Source organism: Rhinolophus sinicus, chromosome 2 (assembly GCF_057876585.1).
Source record: "Rhinolophus sinicus isolate RSI-liver-muscle chromosome 2, RSI-T2T, whole genome shotgun sequence".
In the NCBI taxonomy this organism is placed as follows: Eukaryota; Metazoa; Chordata; class Mammalia; order Chiroptera; family Rhinolophidae; genus Rhinolophus; species Rhinolophus sinicus.
This window is the reverse complement of record NC_142502.1, coordinates 71,717,484-71,738,533: the sequence shown is the minus strand read 5'-3', so window position 1 is coordinate 71,738,533 and position 21,050 is coordinate 71,717,484. Positions and strand designations below refer to the sequence as shown.

The window sequence follows — 21,050 nt, the reverse complement described above, 5'->3', positions numbered from 1 at the left end:
ATACTAAATGTCTAATTGAAGGAAAGGTACTAAATAAAATGTAGTATATAATTTAAAAGAAATAGAGAAATATGAAGTAGAAAATGCTTAGGTTATAAGTTCAGTTAAATATAACAGAATTGTATTTATAAAATGATTCCAACTATGGGTTCTATAAGGTCATGTTAAGGAAGGGGGAGGGGCAGTTAGCTCAGTTGGTTAGAGCATGGTGCTGATAACACCAAGGCTGCCAGTTCGATCCCTGTATGGGCCACTGCGAGCTGCGCCCTCCTTAAAAAACAAAAAAGAAAGAAAGAAAGGAAGGAAGGAAGGAAGGCTGAGAGAAAATGAGGAAGGAAAAAGAGAGAGAGCAAGAGGGCAGCTCACTGTCTGCCTTTGAGTGTTGAAATATAAATGTGTTTTTTTTCTGCTTTCCTATTTTCAAGTTTTTATTAATGAAAAAATAATAATAATAAGGATTTTGAAAAATTAGAAAATAATGTTTAAACAATATTAACTAAAAATATAAATAGGGTGTAATGATCATTCACAGCTTTGTGTGCAAAGGATACAATGACTATGATGGTATGTGAATGGTGGTGAAATAATTCATGCAATGTTCTCTCCTCAGGCTACTGAAGCACTCAAAGACCCTCAACAATCAAAATTAAGAGATAGTGGTCAGAGGACTACTGGTGAGGAGAGACCCCTAACTGGTAAGTGAGGAAAATGACCAACTACTCAGGTCAGGCAGGTACACTTCTTTGAACACAAATAATCATGACATTACATATTCTAAGATCAAGGTGGTTTCCATAATCCCCATAAATAATGGTGGCTTTCTTATTCTCTTGTATTTGTGACAAGATTAAAATTATTGACATAGGGGATAAACAGCTTATTGCTTTTCCTTCCCTTCAATGGCTTCCACAAAGCTTTCAGGTAATGCCCACTTTTCTTCTTTCTTCCCGTAGAATAAAAAGGACTCAAAAGAACTCAGAGGACTACATGGTTCTGGGAACACATGGTTTGGCTCTAGAAGCTGGAAGGAGGGTGGCAATCAAGAGACTGAGAATATTCTTTTAGGGTAGGGAGTGAGAAGTTCCTGGGAATTTCGGAGTACTGGAGATAGGAGTGGACAGGGGATTTTAATAAAGAGTCTCCATGAGCTAAATAATTGCCCCCCTTAAATGTCTGAGAGAAACATAAATAAAGATTGGAATTTCTTTTGCAAGTGTGCTTTAAATGTAACACCACTCCCTTGTTGAACCACGTAGGCCTCCTTTTGCTTCATTATTGCAAACATACGTTAAAATGAATTAGTAAAGGAGTGTTTTTTAAGTATGCACATTGAAAATAAAAAATGGACTTTATAAAGCAAGATTGGATTTTTATTTAGAATTTATACAAAAGAAAGAAAAACACTTGAAAAGGAGATTTTGCCACCCCAGAATATGTCTCTGGCATGGGGAATGTTTTTGAGCTAAAGGCAATCAAAACAGAGTAGCTTCAGGAAAAGTTCTTTGTCTCCTCTTCAACTGCCTAAATATATATTGGAAAAGGGGCCTATACCAGGAGCAGAGCTGTTACCAGAGATATCTTTTTACCTAAGAAATTTATCTGCATAAGAGGGCCACTTTCGTTTTCCAAACATCTCCTCTTGCTTTCTTGTGAATGCCCTTCCTCCCCTTTGTATCCCCAGACCCTTACCCCTTTCCTTAGCTCAGGATGTTTTATAAGCTTAATTACCTGGCTGCCTTTTGAGTCTTAATATCTTTATGGGGCTCCCATACATACAAAATTGTTTGTTTTTCTCTTGTTCATCTGTCTTACAGCAATTTAATTTTTAAGCCCGTCAAAGAACTTAGAAGGAAAGAAAGAAAACTTTTCCACCTCTACATTTTATACATGGAAGATAAGGAGAGTACAGTGGCTGGAAAGGTGTGTTTGATAGTGAAGAAAGTCTGCTTTTCCTGGATCTACCACAGCATGGATGAAAAATCTCTTCAACCACCAAACCAACAAACTCCCTTTACTCTGCTTGTTTACCTAACAATATTATTTGGTTTCTGGGTTACTTCAGTACCAGCAAATGGGTGCTAGATGACAGACACAAGTAATGTAACTGATGGAAATATTGATTTTTAAAAATTAATAAATTGACCTTCCAGAAAACACACACACATACACACGCACATACACACACACACACACACACACACACACACACGCCTATTACATGCTTGGCTAAAGTAAACCAGTTATTTTGAGAGCTGTGATTATTAAAGTTCCAGAACTTTGGAGGAGAGAGACCACATCCTGGCCTGTGGTAATTTACCAGAATTTAGAGCTGGTCCCTGTGGGCGAAACATTGCTACAGATATATTAAAACAAAGTATAACAAAAGGAAAAGAACCTCTGATGATTTTTATGATCATTAAGAAACTACTGAATATCAATTTAAATTCACAGTACTGCTGTGGAATATTAGTCAATACTAATAAATTAAAAATCCCATTAACATGTTAGCAAACAGCAAGATTATTTCTTTGAAAAAATTTCATGTGGGGTGCAGTAATGCTGGTGTCTGCCAACCAAATCACATTCTTCGTACACTGAAGGCTGATCATCTATTCATTTAATCAGCCATGAATACTTGGGAGAATAATCACATTAATTCTTCTGACTTTGTTTGATCACGTTAATCACATTAGTAATGAAAAAATCACATCAGAATTAGTAATAATAATCCCAACAGCCATGAGTCTGAAGAGTACATGGTGTTGTTTTATAATGTACATGTGTATTCTGAACCATCCTATCACAAGACACATTAGTGCATGGACTCACCCATTAAAGACTCTAACTTCAAACCATCTAAATGGAATTGTTTTTCAAAATACCAAATACTAATACTCTGGTATGGATACAAGAAAGTTTCACAAGGGATTCCAACATTTTTGAGTATTTAAAACACTTGGGTAACACACACTGAATAAGAAGTATGGCTGAATTTTTTTTAAGGTGAAGATTGAATTACAATAGATAGCAATATAACATATAAATACAAATGTACATACAAGAAGGTAGGCAAGAAACCTGGTTAGTACTTGAAGTCAGTATGGCATGCATCATGATTTAGAATTCTTCTGCGTTTGTTTCATGGACATACCCCACAGCACTTAAAATAATTTTTTGGATAGAATTTAATTTGGGTAACTAAAGGTTAAAATAACAACAAAAATGTTAGAAATATATGAAAAATATAAGAGTACTTATTGAGTTTCGGTCATGCTGAATGATAGAGGAAACTTGATCTCAGTAGCTGCGTATCAAGCATTACAATGCCATCTTTATTAACAGCATGATCACCTAAAAATAAAGTGTGTATTTAGATTTTTCTGGTGTTTCAATGCTAGAATTTTTGGTTCATTAAGTCAGATGAACATCTATTAAATATCTTCTATGTTCAGGATACTGTACTGTGGAAAACATAAAGAAATCTTTAAAAATATTTTCTGTTACGGAACTTACAATTTAGTTAATTCCAAATTGTAGCTATTTGATGTCAGTCAGTCATGTGTCCATTGTTTTTGCTCTCCTTTTAGAATAAAAGCTGGATTTTTCAAATAAAATGTAATGGAAGCAACAAAGGAACAAGACAAACAAACAAACAAAAACTCACAGACACAGACAACTGTTTAGTGTTTACCAGAGGGTTAGAAGTGAGGGGGGTGGTAGAAGAGGGTAAATAGGGTCAAATATATGGTGATAGAAGAACTGATTCTGGGTGGTGAGCACACAATGTGATATGTAGATGGTGTATTCTAGAAATGTACACTTGAAACCTATATAATTTTACTAACCATTGTCACTCCAATAAATTTAATAAAAAATTAAAGTAAAATCAATCTCATCATTTTAGTATCAACTGTGTTTTTAGTCAATAGTTGAGATGGTGACATTAAAAAAATGTTAAAGATAAGCATTCTTGGAGAGTTTACTCTAAACATTGGTAGGATTGCACATAAGAGTTTTTTTAAAATAGAGGCACAAACGTAATTTTGAATCTGAGAATTCATGATGGTTTTGCTTGGTGTTAGCTACAAGAAAAAAAGGTAATGTACACAAATTATTACAAACATTACTACAGACTGACAACTGAAATAAATAAAAATCTAGGGGGTGGCTGGATGGCTCAGTTGGTTAGAGTGCGAGCTCTGAACCACAAGTTTGCCAGTTCAATTCCCACATGGGCCAGTGAGCTGCACCTTCCACAACTAGATTGAACACAACGAGCTGCCACTGAGCTGCTAGAGGGGCAGCTGGATGGCTCAGTTGGTTAGAGCACGAGCTCTTAATAAGGTTGCTGGTTTAATTCCCACATGGGATGGTGGGCTGCGCCCCCTGCAACGAAGATTGAAAAAAACAGAGACTGGACTTGGAGCTGAGCTGCGCCCTCCACAACTAGATTGAAGGACAATAACTTGACTTGGAGTAGATGGGTCCTGGAGAAACATACTGTTCCCCAATATTGCCCAATAAAAAATTAAAAAAAAAAAATCTAGGAGCAATGGTTCAGGAACATTATTGTCATGCATGCAGTGCATCAGCTAAGAAGGAGGTGAGAGCTACAGGGGTGTCCAGAGATCTTTTCATACGACTATAACACCATCAATTCAAAATTACTTTTTATTAGATAACATGTATATACAAGATACAAATATCAAAAAGTAGAAAAGGCTGTATAGTAAAAAGTAAATCTGCCATCTTGGTTCCCTTCTCAGAAGAAAAGGATTGCCACCAGTTTCTTATAACTAAAGCAATCTTCTTTTATATGACTTTTCTTCTCCAAAACATTTTCCATACTTTCCATACTTTCATTTTAGTTGCCTCCAACCTTAATTCATGTGTTTATTCTACATGTACTCATAAAGAGGACAATGCTACAAAGTTCACACTGTGAAACTGATAATGGAGAAAATAAAATGGAGTAAGCATTGCTAAGAAAGTCACTTAAAATGAAGTTAGGAGGCCATTGAGAAAGTGAGGCCAATGCACATCTCCTGTCTCATTTCTTGGAAATATTGTTAAGTTGCTAACCTATTGCTGAAGTCAACTCAAGGACAAACAAGAAATATACCCGATCAATAATTACTACACGGACATACACGTATATGAACTTTACTTCCTCCTCCTCATGGACCAGACTATGCGCATTCTTCACCTTGAAAAGAACCAAATTATTTCGACAACCAGCATCCTCCAGTTACATAATGGACCTAATCAATTCCAACTGACCTAACCAACGTCCTTCACTTACATGGAGGACCTTAATGAGAACAGCTCTTATAATTTTGCTCTTTATAAACCTTGCCTTTCTTTTTTCCTTTCCGAATATAATTTAGGTTGCTACCTGTAACTGTGTCCCAGATTTTAATCACTCCTTCATTAAATAATTGCTTCTTATTTTTTTATTACAGCCTAAACTTTGTTTTTTGCTAACATAATAAATACAAAACTGCTAAAATTAGCCAACTTGTCAAGATGATGTTAACGATCTTTGGATACTTTTCTTCAATATCAAAGAGAACTTCTCACTTTCAGGAAGCTGTATTTTCAGGACTATACTCATTTATCCAAAGCAACCACGATAGGAGAGTGAGATTAACCTCATTGAGTTATACAATCAGGAACACCTTGGAGCTAAGGTCAGCGCCAAAACCATGGTGACTAAATATTGGGACAAGATAGAAATGGTCCTTGTTGATTCATCCTCAGGGTCTAGGACACCTAAAGTCTATTTGTGACATTGACACAAATTTGAAGAAGACACAACTTACTTGATTCTTAATTTAAAAAAACAAAACAAAATACATGACCTACTTAAGATTGTGAGGATACAGTAAGTATATTTATCTATACAGGATAGACAAAGTTCTTCTTTGGACTTAATAAGAAAGTATTTAGTTGACATAAAATTATGCTAAATTACAATCTAATGTTTTGAAATTTATTATTAAGTTTTAAAAAATCTCTTGAAGAAGTAAGTTTTCAGAGGAAAACTAGTTTGTGTGCGTGAGTACAAAGCCACTTAGGTTGGAAGTCTGCCAAGATTGATGATTTGGATTTGATTAAGGTTGATTTATTCAAGATCATGCCAGTCATTGGAAAAATGACCCATTTATTTGCTTTGATTTCTCTGCCAGAAATATACACCCATTTATGGGAAAGGAGGGATTCCTATGAAGTTTTCTTTAAATGGATCAACTATCTCAATAATACCAGAGAACTTGTTTTATCAAGTAGCACTCTGAACTGTGGGCCAGGAAACTTTTTCTCTTATTACCTTATTATTGCAGAAGATTTTACATTATTACAGTAATTTAAAAAAATACACTCTTAGTGATATGAGCCCACATATCCCTAGTTCATTTATAAACCCACATATTCCAGACAGCTTCTAAATCTATTGAAGATATCACAGGCAGCCTAACCTATTCATATGATTTAAAAGAAATAAATCAGGTACCTAAATTTTTTTTTCAATTAAGTTGATTTAGTGATAATAGCAGATATGAAGGAAATAACATCAACATCCTAATTCCCCTATTGTTTCATGCTTGGCTTCAGGGTAGACAGCTCTCCCAGTCCAGTCTTGTTTTCAGGGAAGATACAACTGGCTGTTGACATGGCTTTAATGACTCCTCCAGGATCAGGGCTTGTCCATAAATCATCCACAAAGCCTCTCTGGGGAAAGCGGCTAGAGAGGCATCGCGGTGTTTTAGCGCTAGTTTTTGTAGCGATAATTCAGATTTTACATAATGCTCCCTAGCTCGTTCCTATCAGAAGCAGACATTGTCCTACTCTGCCAAGTTTGTTGCACAAGAGGCAAGGAAGGGCCTTTGCAGAGTGAAGACCCATTCACAGAACCAAATACCTAAATGCTTTCCCTTGCTTAGGATGACAAATTTCAGCAATACATAGAAAATCAAATACTTTCATGGGCATGAGGTGCTGACCAGTATAAATGTTCTCTAATTCACTATATAATACATTCCAATCTAAAACAAACTAAATTATGACTTTTTGTCAAGAAGAGATAATCATAAACATTTTTAAAGTAATTCCTCATTAAAGGGCTGACACATCTTCCCTTTTATCTCCTCAAATGAGATGATTTCACGAGAACCTAAATCTCCAATTTGCTACATTATGGATAATTGTTGGTATTCTTCATATTATAATGTTTGCTTTTATAATACAATGAAACCAAACTTGTAGTACATGCCTATATTATAGGCTTAATAGTCACCATGTAAGATCTTTAAGACCTTTAATAAACCAAGTTTCCCATATTATGTCTTCTTGAACATATAATAAAAAAATCTATATTTTCCACAATTATTTTCTATGTAAAGATATCATATGACTTAATTAAAGATAGCTATTTTTTTAATTGGGGGAGGGGAACAGGACTTTATTGGGGAACAGTGTGTACTTCCAGGACTTTTTTCCAAGTCAAGTTGTTGTCCTTTCAGTCTTAGTAGTGGAGGGCGCAGCTCAGTTCCAGGTCCAGTTGCCGTTTCTAGTTGCAGGGGGCCCAGTCCACCATCCCCTGTGGTTGTCAAACCGGCAACCCTGTGGTTGAGAGGACATGCTCCAACCAACTGAGCCATCTGGGAGCTCAGTGGCAGCTCAGCTCAAGGTGCCATGTTCAATCTTTTTAGTTGCAGGGGGCGCTGCCCACCATCCCTTGCGGGACTTGAGGAGTTGAACCGGCAACCTTGTGGTTGAGAGCCCACTGGCCCATGTGCGAATCAAACCGGCAGCCTTTGGAGTTAGGAGCACGGAGCTCCCACTGCCTGTGCCACCGGGCCAGCCCCAAAGATCGCTATTATTAGGTAAAGCCATTTGAAATAGCAATATCTGACCATTTTTCACCTACAAAAACAGCAATTTAATTTGATTCCCCCTAATTCCATGGTGGTTTCAAGAATAATGTATACGAACCTAATAAAAACCGTAATAACAGAGAAATAGAAAATAGAGGAATCAACTGCAATCATCTAGAACTCAATTCTGATTGATATAGAAAATGGTTTTCCCACAATCAAAATTATAGAATGTGTATGGTTTTCATACCTAAAATTTTAAACCCTTAAGGATGAGCAAGGCCTAACAAGTAAGAAAACGTATACAAACTGGGGAAGTCCACAATGACTGTATTTTTGTTTCAAGAAAAAATGTATTTTTAAATAAGAAAAATGGTAAAATAATACTGTTACAACATTGGAGTGAAACTCCAATGTTATCTTAAAATTATTCAAAAATACTGAAAAACACTAGGAAGAAAGGCACCTTATCCATAATCCAAAAGTGATTTAAAATTCCATAAAAAGAAAACAAAGACCCTCTAATCCCTTTCCTCTGGAATACCATGTTATGCAGATTAGTTTATAATCTTATTATAAATTTATTTTTATAATAAACTAATAATTAATCATGGATGCTTTCCAGATCAGTACATAGATCTCCTTAAACTGCTTTAAATAGCTGCAAAACAGTTCATTAAATGGGTGCTCCATAATGTATTTGATCATTTATCTACCCTTGTAATATTTCTTTCATTACATATTTTATTATGTCTGTGTGGTTGATGAAAACACTGTGGCCCCTTTACACTATTATAGATTGTGGGCAAAGGTTTGGTAAACATTAAGGTCATCAAGCATTTGCTTGAAAAATGCAACTCAGAAAATAGCCTACATTTGTATTAGGCTATGTTCTTGAGGAATAAAAGAATCAGAGAAAGACAAGCAAGAAGAAACACACACACACACACACACACACACACACACACACAGATGGGGAAAGAAAAGGTGATTATCTGATGTGTTTATATTTATAATGAGACAATATTAAGAAGAATGGATACGGAAACTAGTTATAAAATGAGACTTTTAACCTTATAAGGTAAAGGTGTTTAAAGTCCAAAACTCTGAATGCAAGTTAACCCTTACATTTCTTGTGCTTTGAGGATTTAAGTTTGTTGACTGTAGAAGAGACAAAGCAGTTCAAATTGTAATGCGATGTTAATGAAAAATTCAACATCATAACCAGCTTTAGTTGGGAATCAGCATTATAGAACAGCTCTTCCAGAAAATTATGTTGTAAGCCATTACTACATTCCTTTAGCTGCTATTAACTGCAAACAAAAACTGAGGATAAAGAGCCAGAAAGAAGGCCAATCAGGAAACTCCAATAAACAGGGCCAAGTACAACAATGATGATCAAAGAATTTACATTTCTTTACAATTTCTATACATTATTTCATGCTTAAAAATTTGCTTCTAAGCCCACTGATTACATTCTACTTTTGAGATCATTACTGCATGGTGATGATAATAAGACTGTGAACCTTGGAATCTAGATGGGTCTGAGCTCTGTAGGGGAGCAGAATATGCCACTCCAAAATATGTCTCTCTGGTATAAGGATTATTTTAGGCTAGTTATTTTTAAGAAACAGCAAACAGGAAAAACTCTGAAAACCAAGTAAAAGTTACCCTTTGTAAGAGACATTTACATGTATGAGGGAACTCTCCATTTGTAAGGGTGTCTCCCTGGCTGTACTAGGAAGAGGATGATGATTCAATTTCTAGAAACTCCCATTAATGGAGAAGGCAGCAGCTTAAATCTGCATAACAACTTTACCCTCGTTTACTATGCTTTTCCTGTAACCTCCCATTACTGACTCTCCCCACCCCCAACACCTTCTTTTGTCTTTAGCTGAGGATGGTATTTAAGGTGATGATTTTGGCCATTTGGGGGAAATTACTCAGGTTTTCTGGGTCTCTCCCACATATCCATATTTTTCTTCTGTTAATCTGTGTTATGTCGGTTTGATTATTAGACCAGCTAAAGACCCTAGAAGGGAAGAAGGGAAAAATTTTTTTTTCCCCAACGGCTCAAATCCTAGCTCTACACTTTCTAGCTGAGTCACTTTGGAAAAGTTATTTTACCTTTCGGGTCTCAGTATCCACATATATATTTTTAAAAAATAACAGTATATGTTCAGTAAGTATTGATTAGGAGATCTTTATAATATACCTAGCAAATCATACCAGGAACACAGCCTCTGCATAAATGAAACACTTAGATACATCACTCCAAGCACTAGCTCTCAAAGTGTGGTTCTCAGATTCCTATTATGGTTCTAAGGAAAGTAACCTTACAGGGTGACCTGGTCATCAATTCCTAACTTGGCAGGTACTGGTGGGTAGTCTCACCCTAGGCATATAACCTTTTAGTAAAAGGTTTATCTTTGCCTTAAACAAGCCCTGTCCATTGTTTTTGTGTATCTAGGTGTGGGAAGGAACAAGCTTTCCTCTTGCCTCAAGATTCTTTTGGCGGGTATAATAATCAAATAGACATGAGACAGATTAGTCAGAGAAAAATAACCAAATTTAATACACACATATGTATAGCACCCCATACACATGAGAGAGTCAGGGACCCCACATGCACAAGAGGTTCAAATTCAGAAAGGGGAACATGAGTATATAAGACATCCTGAACTAGGGATGATGTCAGATGTTTTGGGAGCTTCAAAGCGGTCATTGCAGAATGATAAAAGCAGATGTTTAATAAATAAAGTTTGTCAGGCCCTACAGAGAGGTTCTCTCTGATAATCTCTTATAGGCAAGGTCCCTAATTCAGGTTCTTCCAGGTAGTCAAGGGAGGGGCAGAAGTTTCTGAGCCAGAAACTAAAGTTGCCCTTACCACAAAACAATTCACATACCACAGAAGTACATCTTGGTGTGACTAGCTCTGAAACCCCACGTGGGTTAACACACCTTTGAAATAACCACCCTCTAGAGAGCTCATACTCTTGTTAACTATCCTGTAATCTAATCCTCACTTTGCTTTCACCCACTTTCCTGTAATCTTCCTTATGGTTCTCTCCTTAATTTCAAATGTGGGAAAGAAACTGCAAGACTGTCCTTCTCCAGAGCATTTGAGATCCTGCTTCCTGGCAACTGTCAGTTTGGCTCAAACTCTTACAAAAATATGTTTGGATATTACATTGACAGTAGCATTTGACGTAGTCTTTGAGTTTATAAGAAGTTCAAATTAATGGGCCTTATCCAAACCTACTGAATTAGATGGTATGAGATGAGGCCCAGGAATCTAGTTTTACAAGCTCTCCAGTTGATTCTTACGCATGTTAAAGTTTGAGGACCACTGCCTTAGTTCAGCTAGACGTGATTTTCATATGATTATTTCTATTAATGAACATGAAAAGATCCAGCAGTCATTTACAGGGCTGACACATCTGATACGGGCCAAATGAAAGGGCTTCTCACTACAGAAATTCTAAGTGTTCTTTCTTTAGTGTTTTAACTGCATTAGCTTCTTAATCGTAAATAATAGATTGTTTTTAACCTGAATCATAGAAACCTCCTACCCTTGCTTTAGATAATTACCCTAAAACTAGTGATTCATACTTGTTCGTTGTAATCCTTGAAGCCTAGTGTTCTCTCCTACCTGTTCCTGGTCTAACCCCTGGACAATTAACAACACCTGAATGACTGGTTGAATGGATTAACTAAAATCTATTTTTCCTTATTCAGGGGCCTTGGGGGATGTGGAGGATGCCCCAGCAAGGTCGAAACCAAAGAAGCCAACACGGTCTTCCGGGCGGATCTGACACTGCTTCCTCTCATCTGAGATCAGATAGGGTGAGAGTTCGGTGAATCCCCAATAGGTAGGGACAGCTCTATGCCCCTGCCCAGCAGGAAACCAATACAGAAGAAAAGAACTTCTCTTCCTCAACATCCCATAGAGATTTTATGGGGATCACATCTCTCAAGGAGAAAACAAGGCAGGCAGTTAGATACAGATATTGGGGTCTCTGCATTCCTGCACGTCCAACACAATGCACTGAATACGACCACCCAAAAGACCTCCCCTCTCTGCCCCAAACTTCCCCTTTTCATTGTAATTATCTACCCCTGTGAGGAACAAATGGGTACAAAATACCCAGCTAGATGAAACCGGCCACTCACACCTGCGCAGTAAAGGCTACAACGACCTTCATTTCACCTGGGCCTCCTTATAGCGTCATTATAATACCATACATATGCCCAGAAGTTCATTAATATCATTATAACAAATTGAATTCTGGAAAGAAACATGCGCAGTCTAAAAAGATGAGGAAATTCCTTCTTGTCAATCACAGGTGTCGATCAAGTGGTCCCATGCCCCCAAAGGAACAGCCTATCCTAGAGAAAAAAAGGATAAAAACTCCAAGGCCTCTCCAGTCTGAGCCTTTTGAGCTTTTTGAACCTTGCTTTTGCTTAGGGGCCCGCTGCAAACCCTTTGGAGTGTACTTTTTCTTTTAATAATGAGCCCTTGAGCCGTTCTCTGCTGCTCGGGTAGGCTACTATTTCTTTAGAGTGTATTATCTCTTCTAATAAACAATTATTTCACCACTTTGTGTGTCTCGTTCAATTCTTTGCTTGAGACACCAAGAACCTGGACACCACACCGAGAAGAGTCCACTCTCCGGTAACACATCCATTAGGGATAGGAGGCACAGTCCCTGGGCCCATGATACTTTTAAAGTTTTATGAAAAAAATATTTTAATGTTATTTATTTTAAAATCAGAAGAAAATTTTAACATAATAATAATAAATATATGTATAATAATGAATCCAGCCTGGATTGTATCTTTATACCAAAGCAGTTTTAAAATTAACTTAAAAATTATAGTTTTATGTACTCATATAACACTCTAACTCTGGCTAAAATAAAATGTTCAATATATTTCTTGTGGAGAAAGGGTGCCATGAATGCAACAGTGCGTAGGGAACAGAAAAGTCATAATTAGGCCCTGATCACCTGAAAACTTGACTGTTAATTTATAAATTGACACTGAAGGTGCCTGGTAGGAACTGACTATTATAAGAAATGTGTGCTATTTTGAGGATATATTCATATACAATCCAAAACATATTAGTTTGAATTTCACTTAAAAGTTTAAAATGTTCAACATTAAAGTTTTAGTTACTAAACTGCCTGCATAAATCCTAGGGGAAAAAATGACATGGACGAGGGACAGAAAGCACTGACTAAAAGAACTGAAAATAAAATAGTAGCACAAAGCATGGTAGGATTAAACCAGAGTAAAAATAAGGTAGCCAACAAGTTGAAAGTGAATTGAAATATTATAATGTAGAAACTATGTTAAAACAAGTTTATATACTTATAATAGAAACTTACACATTATTCTCATATAACACCTGTTAAAGGACACAAATTCAACCTAGCAAATTTCAAGATCTAATTGATTTTATTGAAGAATTCATGAATCGGGTGATATCCCATCTAATAAAATAGAAAGATGCTCTGAGGAGCTTTCATAGGTAGGCTTTTATAGGTAGAAGTAGGCAGGAAAAGAAAGTTAAGAGAGAGGATTATTTCAGGCAACTTACCTTCCTTTAGGGGAAGGCAGTGGGTCTTGTCAGGCAGATTGCCTCACTGGGCTGACCAGGAAATTCCAGACTGATTGGTTTAAAACTACAATCCTGGGAGAGGCTGAAACTGAAATTAGGTTAAGTATTAAGTTTTGGTGGAACTTACTACCACAAGTGATTCCATTTGGGATCTGTTGTTTCTAACACTCAGCATTCATTTCACCAGACACAACTGCATTTAGCCCTTCAAAACCCATCAACCAGGCATCTATTGTCTCCTGAAACTTGTATTTAGTCATGGCCTAACTATATACTGTTTCTAAGTATAGTGTTTAAAAGAACATGATTGATAATTGTGTTTTCAAAGAAGTGTGTGTGTCATGCAGGGTGTCATGCAGGGTCTCAGCTCCCACTCCCCACATAAGAACACAGGATATGGTGAGGCCAAAAAGGAACACCCACGGAGCCATAGATAGGGGAGTCATACCATTATATTCTCACTGGCAGCTGGGTTAGAGACACAGGAAGCAGGAGCCACACGATCTGCAATCTGATGGACACTTCTCTCTGCCAACCAACCTCACTTGCTAACTGCAATCCGCATGCTAACTGCAATCCGCTCTTGCTAGCTCAGCCACCAACTTCTTGCTAGCCCCCATGTGCTGCTAACATGGCCATGGCAGTTATACTAGTGGCCAGTGGCTCACTGGTTACAGCTGACAGCCAACTAGCCACAGCTGATGGCCACCCAATCACAGTTGATGGCCATTTACTACCCGAGTGAGCACCTTTCCATGTGACAGCGAGAGCCTGGAATCTGCACTCCTGGTTCTGTCCCCACAGTGTGCATTAAAACTAGTTTACTTTTTTTATTAGTAACTATTAAACTCTACCAGAATAAAATGAGTCTGCTTATTCAAGTAGTTTTATACACAGCATTTTAAATCTGGCTACAACAGAGGAAACACCAGCTGTGATACAAAATAAGAAATTTGTAGCCATGTAGAGAGGAAGCTTTGTTATTATGTATCTATTACCAACTCAAGTCTTCCTCTGGCCTCCTCAAAACCTCTCAAATTGTTTCAACATTGTAATCTTAAAATCCAAGCCCTAGGTTCACCCCTGGATTGCTGATCCTTTTTAAGGCCTTTCCTAGATTTCTACCACAATGTTGCCTGAGGCAGAGACATTTTGTGGACCTCTCAGAAGATGGCATTAGATAGTCTCTAAGGAGTCTGGGGTCGGGGTTCTAGAATTCTATGATTCTAAATTTTCAATGGGAAAGATAGTTTAAAATATGTTGTATTTAACTTTAGTCAGTCAGCAGACAAGTATTAACCTACTGGTACAAGACTAATTAAACAAAAAGTGCATTGCAGATGGAGGGTAAAATACGTAGGTTCAAAAGCTCTAACTTAGAAAAGATGAAGCATATGAGGAACTAAAAGAAGTACAAAGTGGTTGGAGCTTAATTAAGGTGAAAATGTTGCAAGATGAAGCTAGTGAAGTAGATAGGGAAGGCCTACTAAATGAATTAAGGATTTAGGATTTTTTTCCTAAAAGCAGCAGGAAACCTTTGGTTTTAAACAGGAAGTGCTTTGATCTGATCTGTTTTTGTTTGTTTATTTTTTTGTTTGAAAGATTATTGTGGCTTTTGTGTGAGAAATGGATTCGAGGAGGGGTAGAGAGAATACGAAATGACCTGTTTATAGCTGTTATAGTATGGCTGAGAGGTGACTGTGACTGTGGGGTCATTGGAATTGGAAAAAATATGGATAGGTTCAAAAAATATTCAGGAAGTAGATTTAACTTTAAAACAGAATCAAAAGTGCTCCCTAGGTTTCTGGTTTGTGAAACTATGTGGAATGCAGCACTATTCAACTGAGCAGAGTCCCAGGAGAGAAGAAGTAGTTTGGGCAAGGGTCTCATGCTCTTGGACCCTTCCAATGGATCCTACAGATTTGTCTCATTCCTATTTTCCTTTGAATTCTGCTTGCATGAGATGACTGTGTATCCTTGAGAATGTTGGTCCTTTGGTCAACACCATTGATTATTCTTTCTTATAGGACTCAGATTGCACAGAAAACTGACGGGATTCTTGATATGGGGACTTCTAAGTATGTGTTTTTGATCCAATTTAAATAGGCTACAGCTATGCTGGTGAACTACCTGCAAAGTTCTCAAATGTATGGTGTGGTGAAAACATCCTAAAAATTGTGAAGAGTAAGATCAACACTTTCTGCTGCAAAGAAGACAAATTCTAATGGATTGAGGAGAGTGGGGATCTTAAGAAGGCACTAGATATGGAACTCAGGATACATGAGAGGATTGAGTTAAAGAAGAAGGGACTCTGACTATTGTAACAGTAGGGAATAAAAAATAGAATGGGTGGGTACAGATGCGGGTAGTTTGGGTAAACAAAGGAAATGCTTATCTTGTGGCTTGTATTTCTCTTTGTAGTAGGAAGCAAGGAATTCTGCTGAAGAGTGATGGGGGAAGGTTTGAAGAAGTTTCATATAGTTGTGGACACATGAAGAGTATGTTGTTTGGAGAACGTAGTAGAAAAGTTGGTTGTCGTGCGAGGCTGCCTGCGGGTTCTCAGCTGCCGCTCCCCACACAAGAACGCAGGATGTGGCTAGGCCAAAAAGGAATACCCACAGAGCCATAGATAGGGGAGTCATGCCACTAGAGTCTCACTGGAGGCATTATAGTCTCACTGGAGGATGGGTCCATACAACCTGCAACCTGCTGTCTGCTTCTCTGCCTGGCAACCAACCGACTAACCAACTAACGCAGCCATGGCAGTTATATCAGTGGCTAATTGGCTAACTGGTTACAGCTGACGGTCAATTAGCCACAGCTGACGGCCACCTACTACCCAAGTCAGCACCTTTCCACGTGAGGCTGAGAGCCTGGAAACTGCTCTCTGGGACTCTGTCCCCACAGTGGTAATATAGAAATTCCCTGTGAGGTGGCAGTCATATTATAGTGGAACGAAATGTCTCTCTTCGGAGACTTTCTTCAGGGATGCTCACTCTTCCTATATCTCAGCAGGGAAGCTGGGTAACCTGGTTTACGCAAGTTGAAGGTTTTAAGAGAGAGAGGAACAAGGAGAGGGTGTAAAGACAAGGAAGCTGAACATATAATCAAGAAAGAATAAATGAAATAATGTACCATGAAATTTAAACTAGGTGGGGAGAAAAGTAAAGAGAATTAAATTGTGTTTAATATGACAAGTTAGCTGATATCTGAATAGAATTTGCTAAATTTAAACAATAAAGACATGCTAGACTTTTAATAAAAATTAAATGTATAACTCAGAAAACTGGTTTTGTAATTAGTCATATTTCTAAAATTCAGACATTTTTAGTAACATCTCTAAGCTTCAAAAATGTATGTACAAAGAAGGGCTACTAATTATTTGTATATATATATATATATATATATATATATATATATATATATATATATATGCAGCTAAATTTCAGAGACATGTTCTAAATTTAAAGTTTACTAGTCCCTGAAGGGATATATAATGCTATTTATTCTTAGTCTATCATCTTTACATGAAATAACAGTGGTTTCTGAAAATATCTTTAACCTTATATTTGAATAAGGAAATTTATAATTTCACTTGTAATTGCAAATTCATAGAATAAGAATAATTGAACTGAAAAGGAATTCACAGGTTGTTTAATCTGGTGGTTTTCATAGTGTGGTCCCCTGATCAGCAGCAGCATTTGGATCACCTGGGAACTTGTTAAAAATGTAAATTCTCGGGCTGGCCTGGTGGCTCAGGAGGTTAGAGCTCCGAGCTCCTAACTCCGAAGGCTGACAGTTCGATTCCCACATGGGCCAGTGGGCTCTCAACCACAAGGTTGCCAGTTCAATTCCTTGACTCCCGCAATGGATGGTAGGCAGCGCCCCCTGCAACTAAGATTGAACACGGCACCTTGAACTGAGCTGCTGCTGAGCTCCCAGATGGCTCAGTTGGTTGGAGCATGTCCTCTCAACCACAAAGGTTGCCGGTTCGACTCCCGCAAGGGATGGTGGGCTGTGCTCCCTGCAACTAGCAACTGGCAACTGGATCTGGAGCTGAGCTGTGCCCTCCACAACTAAGACTGAAAGGACAACAACTTGATGCTGAACAGCACCCTCCACAACTAAGATTGAAAGAACAACTTGACTTGGGAAAAAAAAAAAAAAAAAAGCCCTGGAAGTACACACTGTTCCCCAATAAAGTCCTGTTCCCCTTCCCCAATAAAATCTTAAAAAAAAAAAAAAAAAAAAAGTAAATTCTCAGGCCCACTCCATACCCATTGAATCAGAAAATCTAGGAATGTGGTAGAGCAATTTGTTTTAATAGGCCGTTACAGGTAATTTTGATGCATGCTAAAGTTTGAGAGCCATTGGTTTAATCCAGTACTTCTCTGTTAAAATTGGAATTACCGAGTTCCATAGAGATTAGGTGAAATTAATAACACTTAAAAATAAAACAATGGACTTTGTCTGAAAGATCCTAACTCACATTGCTTAAAAGACATCTTTTACATAACTCTACCTTGTTTCCCATTCCATGTGTATTAATTTTCTATAATACAAATTACTGTAACAAATTACTAACCTAGCAATTTAACAAAAAAATTATCGTTATAGTTCTGAAAGGTCAGAGATTCAACATCTGTCTCACTGGGCTAAATCAAGGTGTCCAACATCTGTCTCACTGGGTTAAATCAAGGTGTCAGCTTTGCTTTCCGAAAGCCCTAGAGGAGAATGTTTCCTTGACTTTTCCAGCTTCCAGAGGCCACCCACATTACTTGACTTCTGGCGTCTTCCTCCATTTTAAAAGCCTGTATGTATGTATTTTAAAATCAGTGATGATTTTTTGAAACTACTTTTTAGAGTTTGTACAAATAAGCCCAGTCACCCATGTCTGCTTATTATCTACAGGACTCAGTAGTATTATACTGTCATTGGCAGAGACTATGTCATAGAGCGTTACAACTGGATTATTAAATATCCTCAAGCAACAAAAATATACTCATTATACTACTCTTACTAAATTAGTAAAAATTAATTCATTTTAGAAAATTTTTTAAAGTTTTAAATAAAAAGCTTTTCTTATACCTTGGTTAACAGGACAATTAAATTAGTTACAAAAGTTCATTCCCCCAAAGACTGCGTTTAATCATAGTTCTTCTGTATCGTTTTAATTCTGTTGAATGTACACGGAATTCCGTGATATACACGGAATTTCGTTTTCTTTTTAAAAGAGGAAGAATGAGGGATTTAAGAAAAATGTTGGCTTAGAGGACGATACACCTAAAGGAGTTGTTTCGCTGATGAGACTAGTCATAACTTCTTTCCTTTTCTGCATTTTCCAAATTTTCATTAATGAACGTGTCTTATTTTTATGTTAAAAAAAAAGTGGAAAAAAGGAAAGGTAAAGAAGAAAAAGAAAAAAAAAAAAAAAACCACAACCAACATTATATAGTCACTTGCAGTTATAGGCCTGACTTGTAAGGTAGGGTATGGTGTTTAAAGTCTCAGGCACATAAATGACAGGACTTTTTTTTTCTTTTTTCTACAGTCATCCAAAGCGTACTGTAGAATCTTCCTTGATAAATGATTTCGAAACCGTTAAAAATGAAGACCACAAATCATTTTCTCAACTTGTGATTGCCACTACTTCACTCTCTTCAGTTGGCTATGGTTTGAACTCTAAGGCCTCCTGAAAGAAACAAACTTTTAACATTTCATAGGCAATTGTGGAGCCACAGAACCCAAATTCATCACGGGCCTGGCTTGGACGCATTCACACACTAGGTCTGCCATAAGGCCCTCGGCAGGCGGGATTTTGGACGAAACATGTCTAGGCCGAGCCGGCGCCACTTAGGGCCAGCGCTACCGACAGGCGGGTCGGTGGGCACCATAAGTCGGTGTTCTGGGCGCCGCAGACCGCTCCGCGCGCGAGCCGAGCCTGGGCTCCTAAGGGGGAGCAGCGCTGGGGGCGGCAGCGTCGGGGCGGGGGCGGGAGCCGGGCGCCGGGCCGCAGCTCCAGCGCCCGTGGGGGAGGAGCGGCAGCGACGGCGGCTGGAGCTGCCGTGGCGACGGACGCGAGGCGGTGGCAGAGACCCACCCCTGTCCACATGGACAGTCGCAAAGGCCTCCGCTGATGCATTCACGCCTGGGCGGGGTGGGCGGACGGCCGTAGCGGCGGCGGCGGCTGCAGAAGGAGCGAGGGGCCTGGGGGCGCCTGACGGTAGCGGAGACCTCGCCGCCACTGCGCGGCGGGTGCGGCCATTTTACGGCCTGGGACGAAGGGAGGCGTGTTTGTGTGCTCGCCTCCTACCTCTCTTCCTGGGGGCCCGCGGCTGCGGGAAGCTTCTCAGGCGGCCTGGGTGGGCGGTGGATGGGGAGTCGTGGGCCGAGAGGAACCGAGCCTGGGAAGCGCCGTCGCCGCCGTCGCCGCTCGCATTGCCCCGGAGGGGCCTGAGGAGAAGTCCAGGCCGCGGGCCTCGCCGCCCGCTCGCCCGCGATAGGCCCGGCAGCGCCTGGCCTGCTTTTGTGTAGGCCGGTGTGGACGTGGGAGCGCCGCCCGCCTGACGGCCGAGTTCCGGGCCCGCAACCCTGAGGCGGCTACCCTCCTGCGGCGCGGCCCCTCAAACCGGCGAGCGCGGCGGCGGTGTGGGCCATGGATTAAGGAGGCGGCGGCGTGGGAGGAGGAAGATGGCGGCTGGCAAGAGCGGCGGCAGCTCAGGGGAGATTACTTTTTTGGAAGGTACATCTATGTCTGCCTTTGCCGGAGGGTGGGGAGTGGGTATGAAAATACAGGAAAATGTGCTCCCCTCATCACCGGATATTCGGTTATTCACGCTGGGTAGGTTTGGGGGCGGTGGAGGTACCGGGGGGCGGGGGCTGCCGGGGCGATGGTGGGGAGGGAGCGCGCGGGGTTCGAGTCCGTCGGTGCTGGGAGCTTGGCCCGGAGCGGGGAAGGCTGAGAAGGTCGGGGTGCATCGGGCTGCGGGCCGGAGTTGGTGGGTGGCCTTTGAGGGCGCACGGCTTAGTCTGACATTTAAAAAAAAAAAAAATTGGTGGTGGCCTAGGGATGAAAGTAGATTGCGTTCAGGTCTTGTTGGGTGTTCAGGGAAAGTTTCAAATTGCGAGGGTCGGATGAAATTGGGGGCCAATCTAAGTAGGGAAGAGAGAGGGGCCGTTTTTACTGAGTATGATTTTTACAACCTGGTCTTTCTGTTTCGCAGAGCTTTAAGGCTTTTTGCAGCCAGCATTCATATGAGGCCTGGCCTGGGTCCGGTAGTCTTAAAATGTGTTTGCTAAAAATATTTTATAAAGTAATTTATGTGAAAAAAGAGAATGAGATTCAGTCTCAACTTTGGGACAGCCACCAAAGCTAATAGAGTTTGGGTGATCCCATTTTTATTCACTTGAGAGAGAAAGTTAAACATTTGCTGTAGGTGGACTAAAGCCACTCTTAAGAAAAACTGTGTCATTGTTGGGGATGGTGGTAATGGTAACAGTATTGGCTATTTGACCACATTTATAAATAGGGACCCTCAAAATACAGTTACATT

General features: G+C 39.3%; 1 protein-coding gene and 1 long non-coding RNA gene across 5 annotated transcripts in view; both read left to right on the top strand.

Moving 5' to 3' along the window:
- Positions 1-3,890, top strand: part of LOC141571674 (uncharacterized) — a 41,390-nt gene extending 37,500 nt beyond the window's left edge. The window contains exons 2-3 of the long non-coding RNA XR_012496647.2: positions 611-695; positions 1,815-3,890. This is a non-coding gene — a long non-coding RNA (uncharacterized LOC141571674). The remainder of the gene's footprint in view (positions 1-610; positions 696-1,814) is intronic.
- A 15,560-nt stretch (positions 3,891-19,450) lies between these two features.
- Positions 19,451-21,050, top strand: part of SENP6 (SUMO specific peptidase 6) — a 100,144-nt gene continuing 98,544 nt past the window's right edge. Inside the window, exon 1 of one of the 4 annotated variants that reach the window (XM_019729596.3) lies at positions 19,451-20,239. In XM_019729596.3, coding sequence (XP_019585155.2) covers positions 20,188-20,239 — 52 coding nt within the window. In that variant the 5' untranslated portion in view covers positions 19,451-20,187. The remainder of the gene's footprint in view (positions 20,240-21,050) is intronic. The other 3 variants (XM_019729601.3, XM_019729599.3, XM_019729598.3) reach the window with 3 other exon arrangements.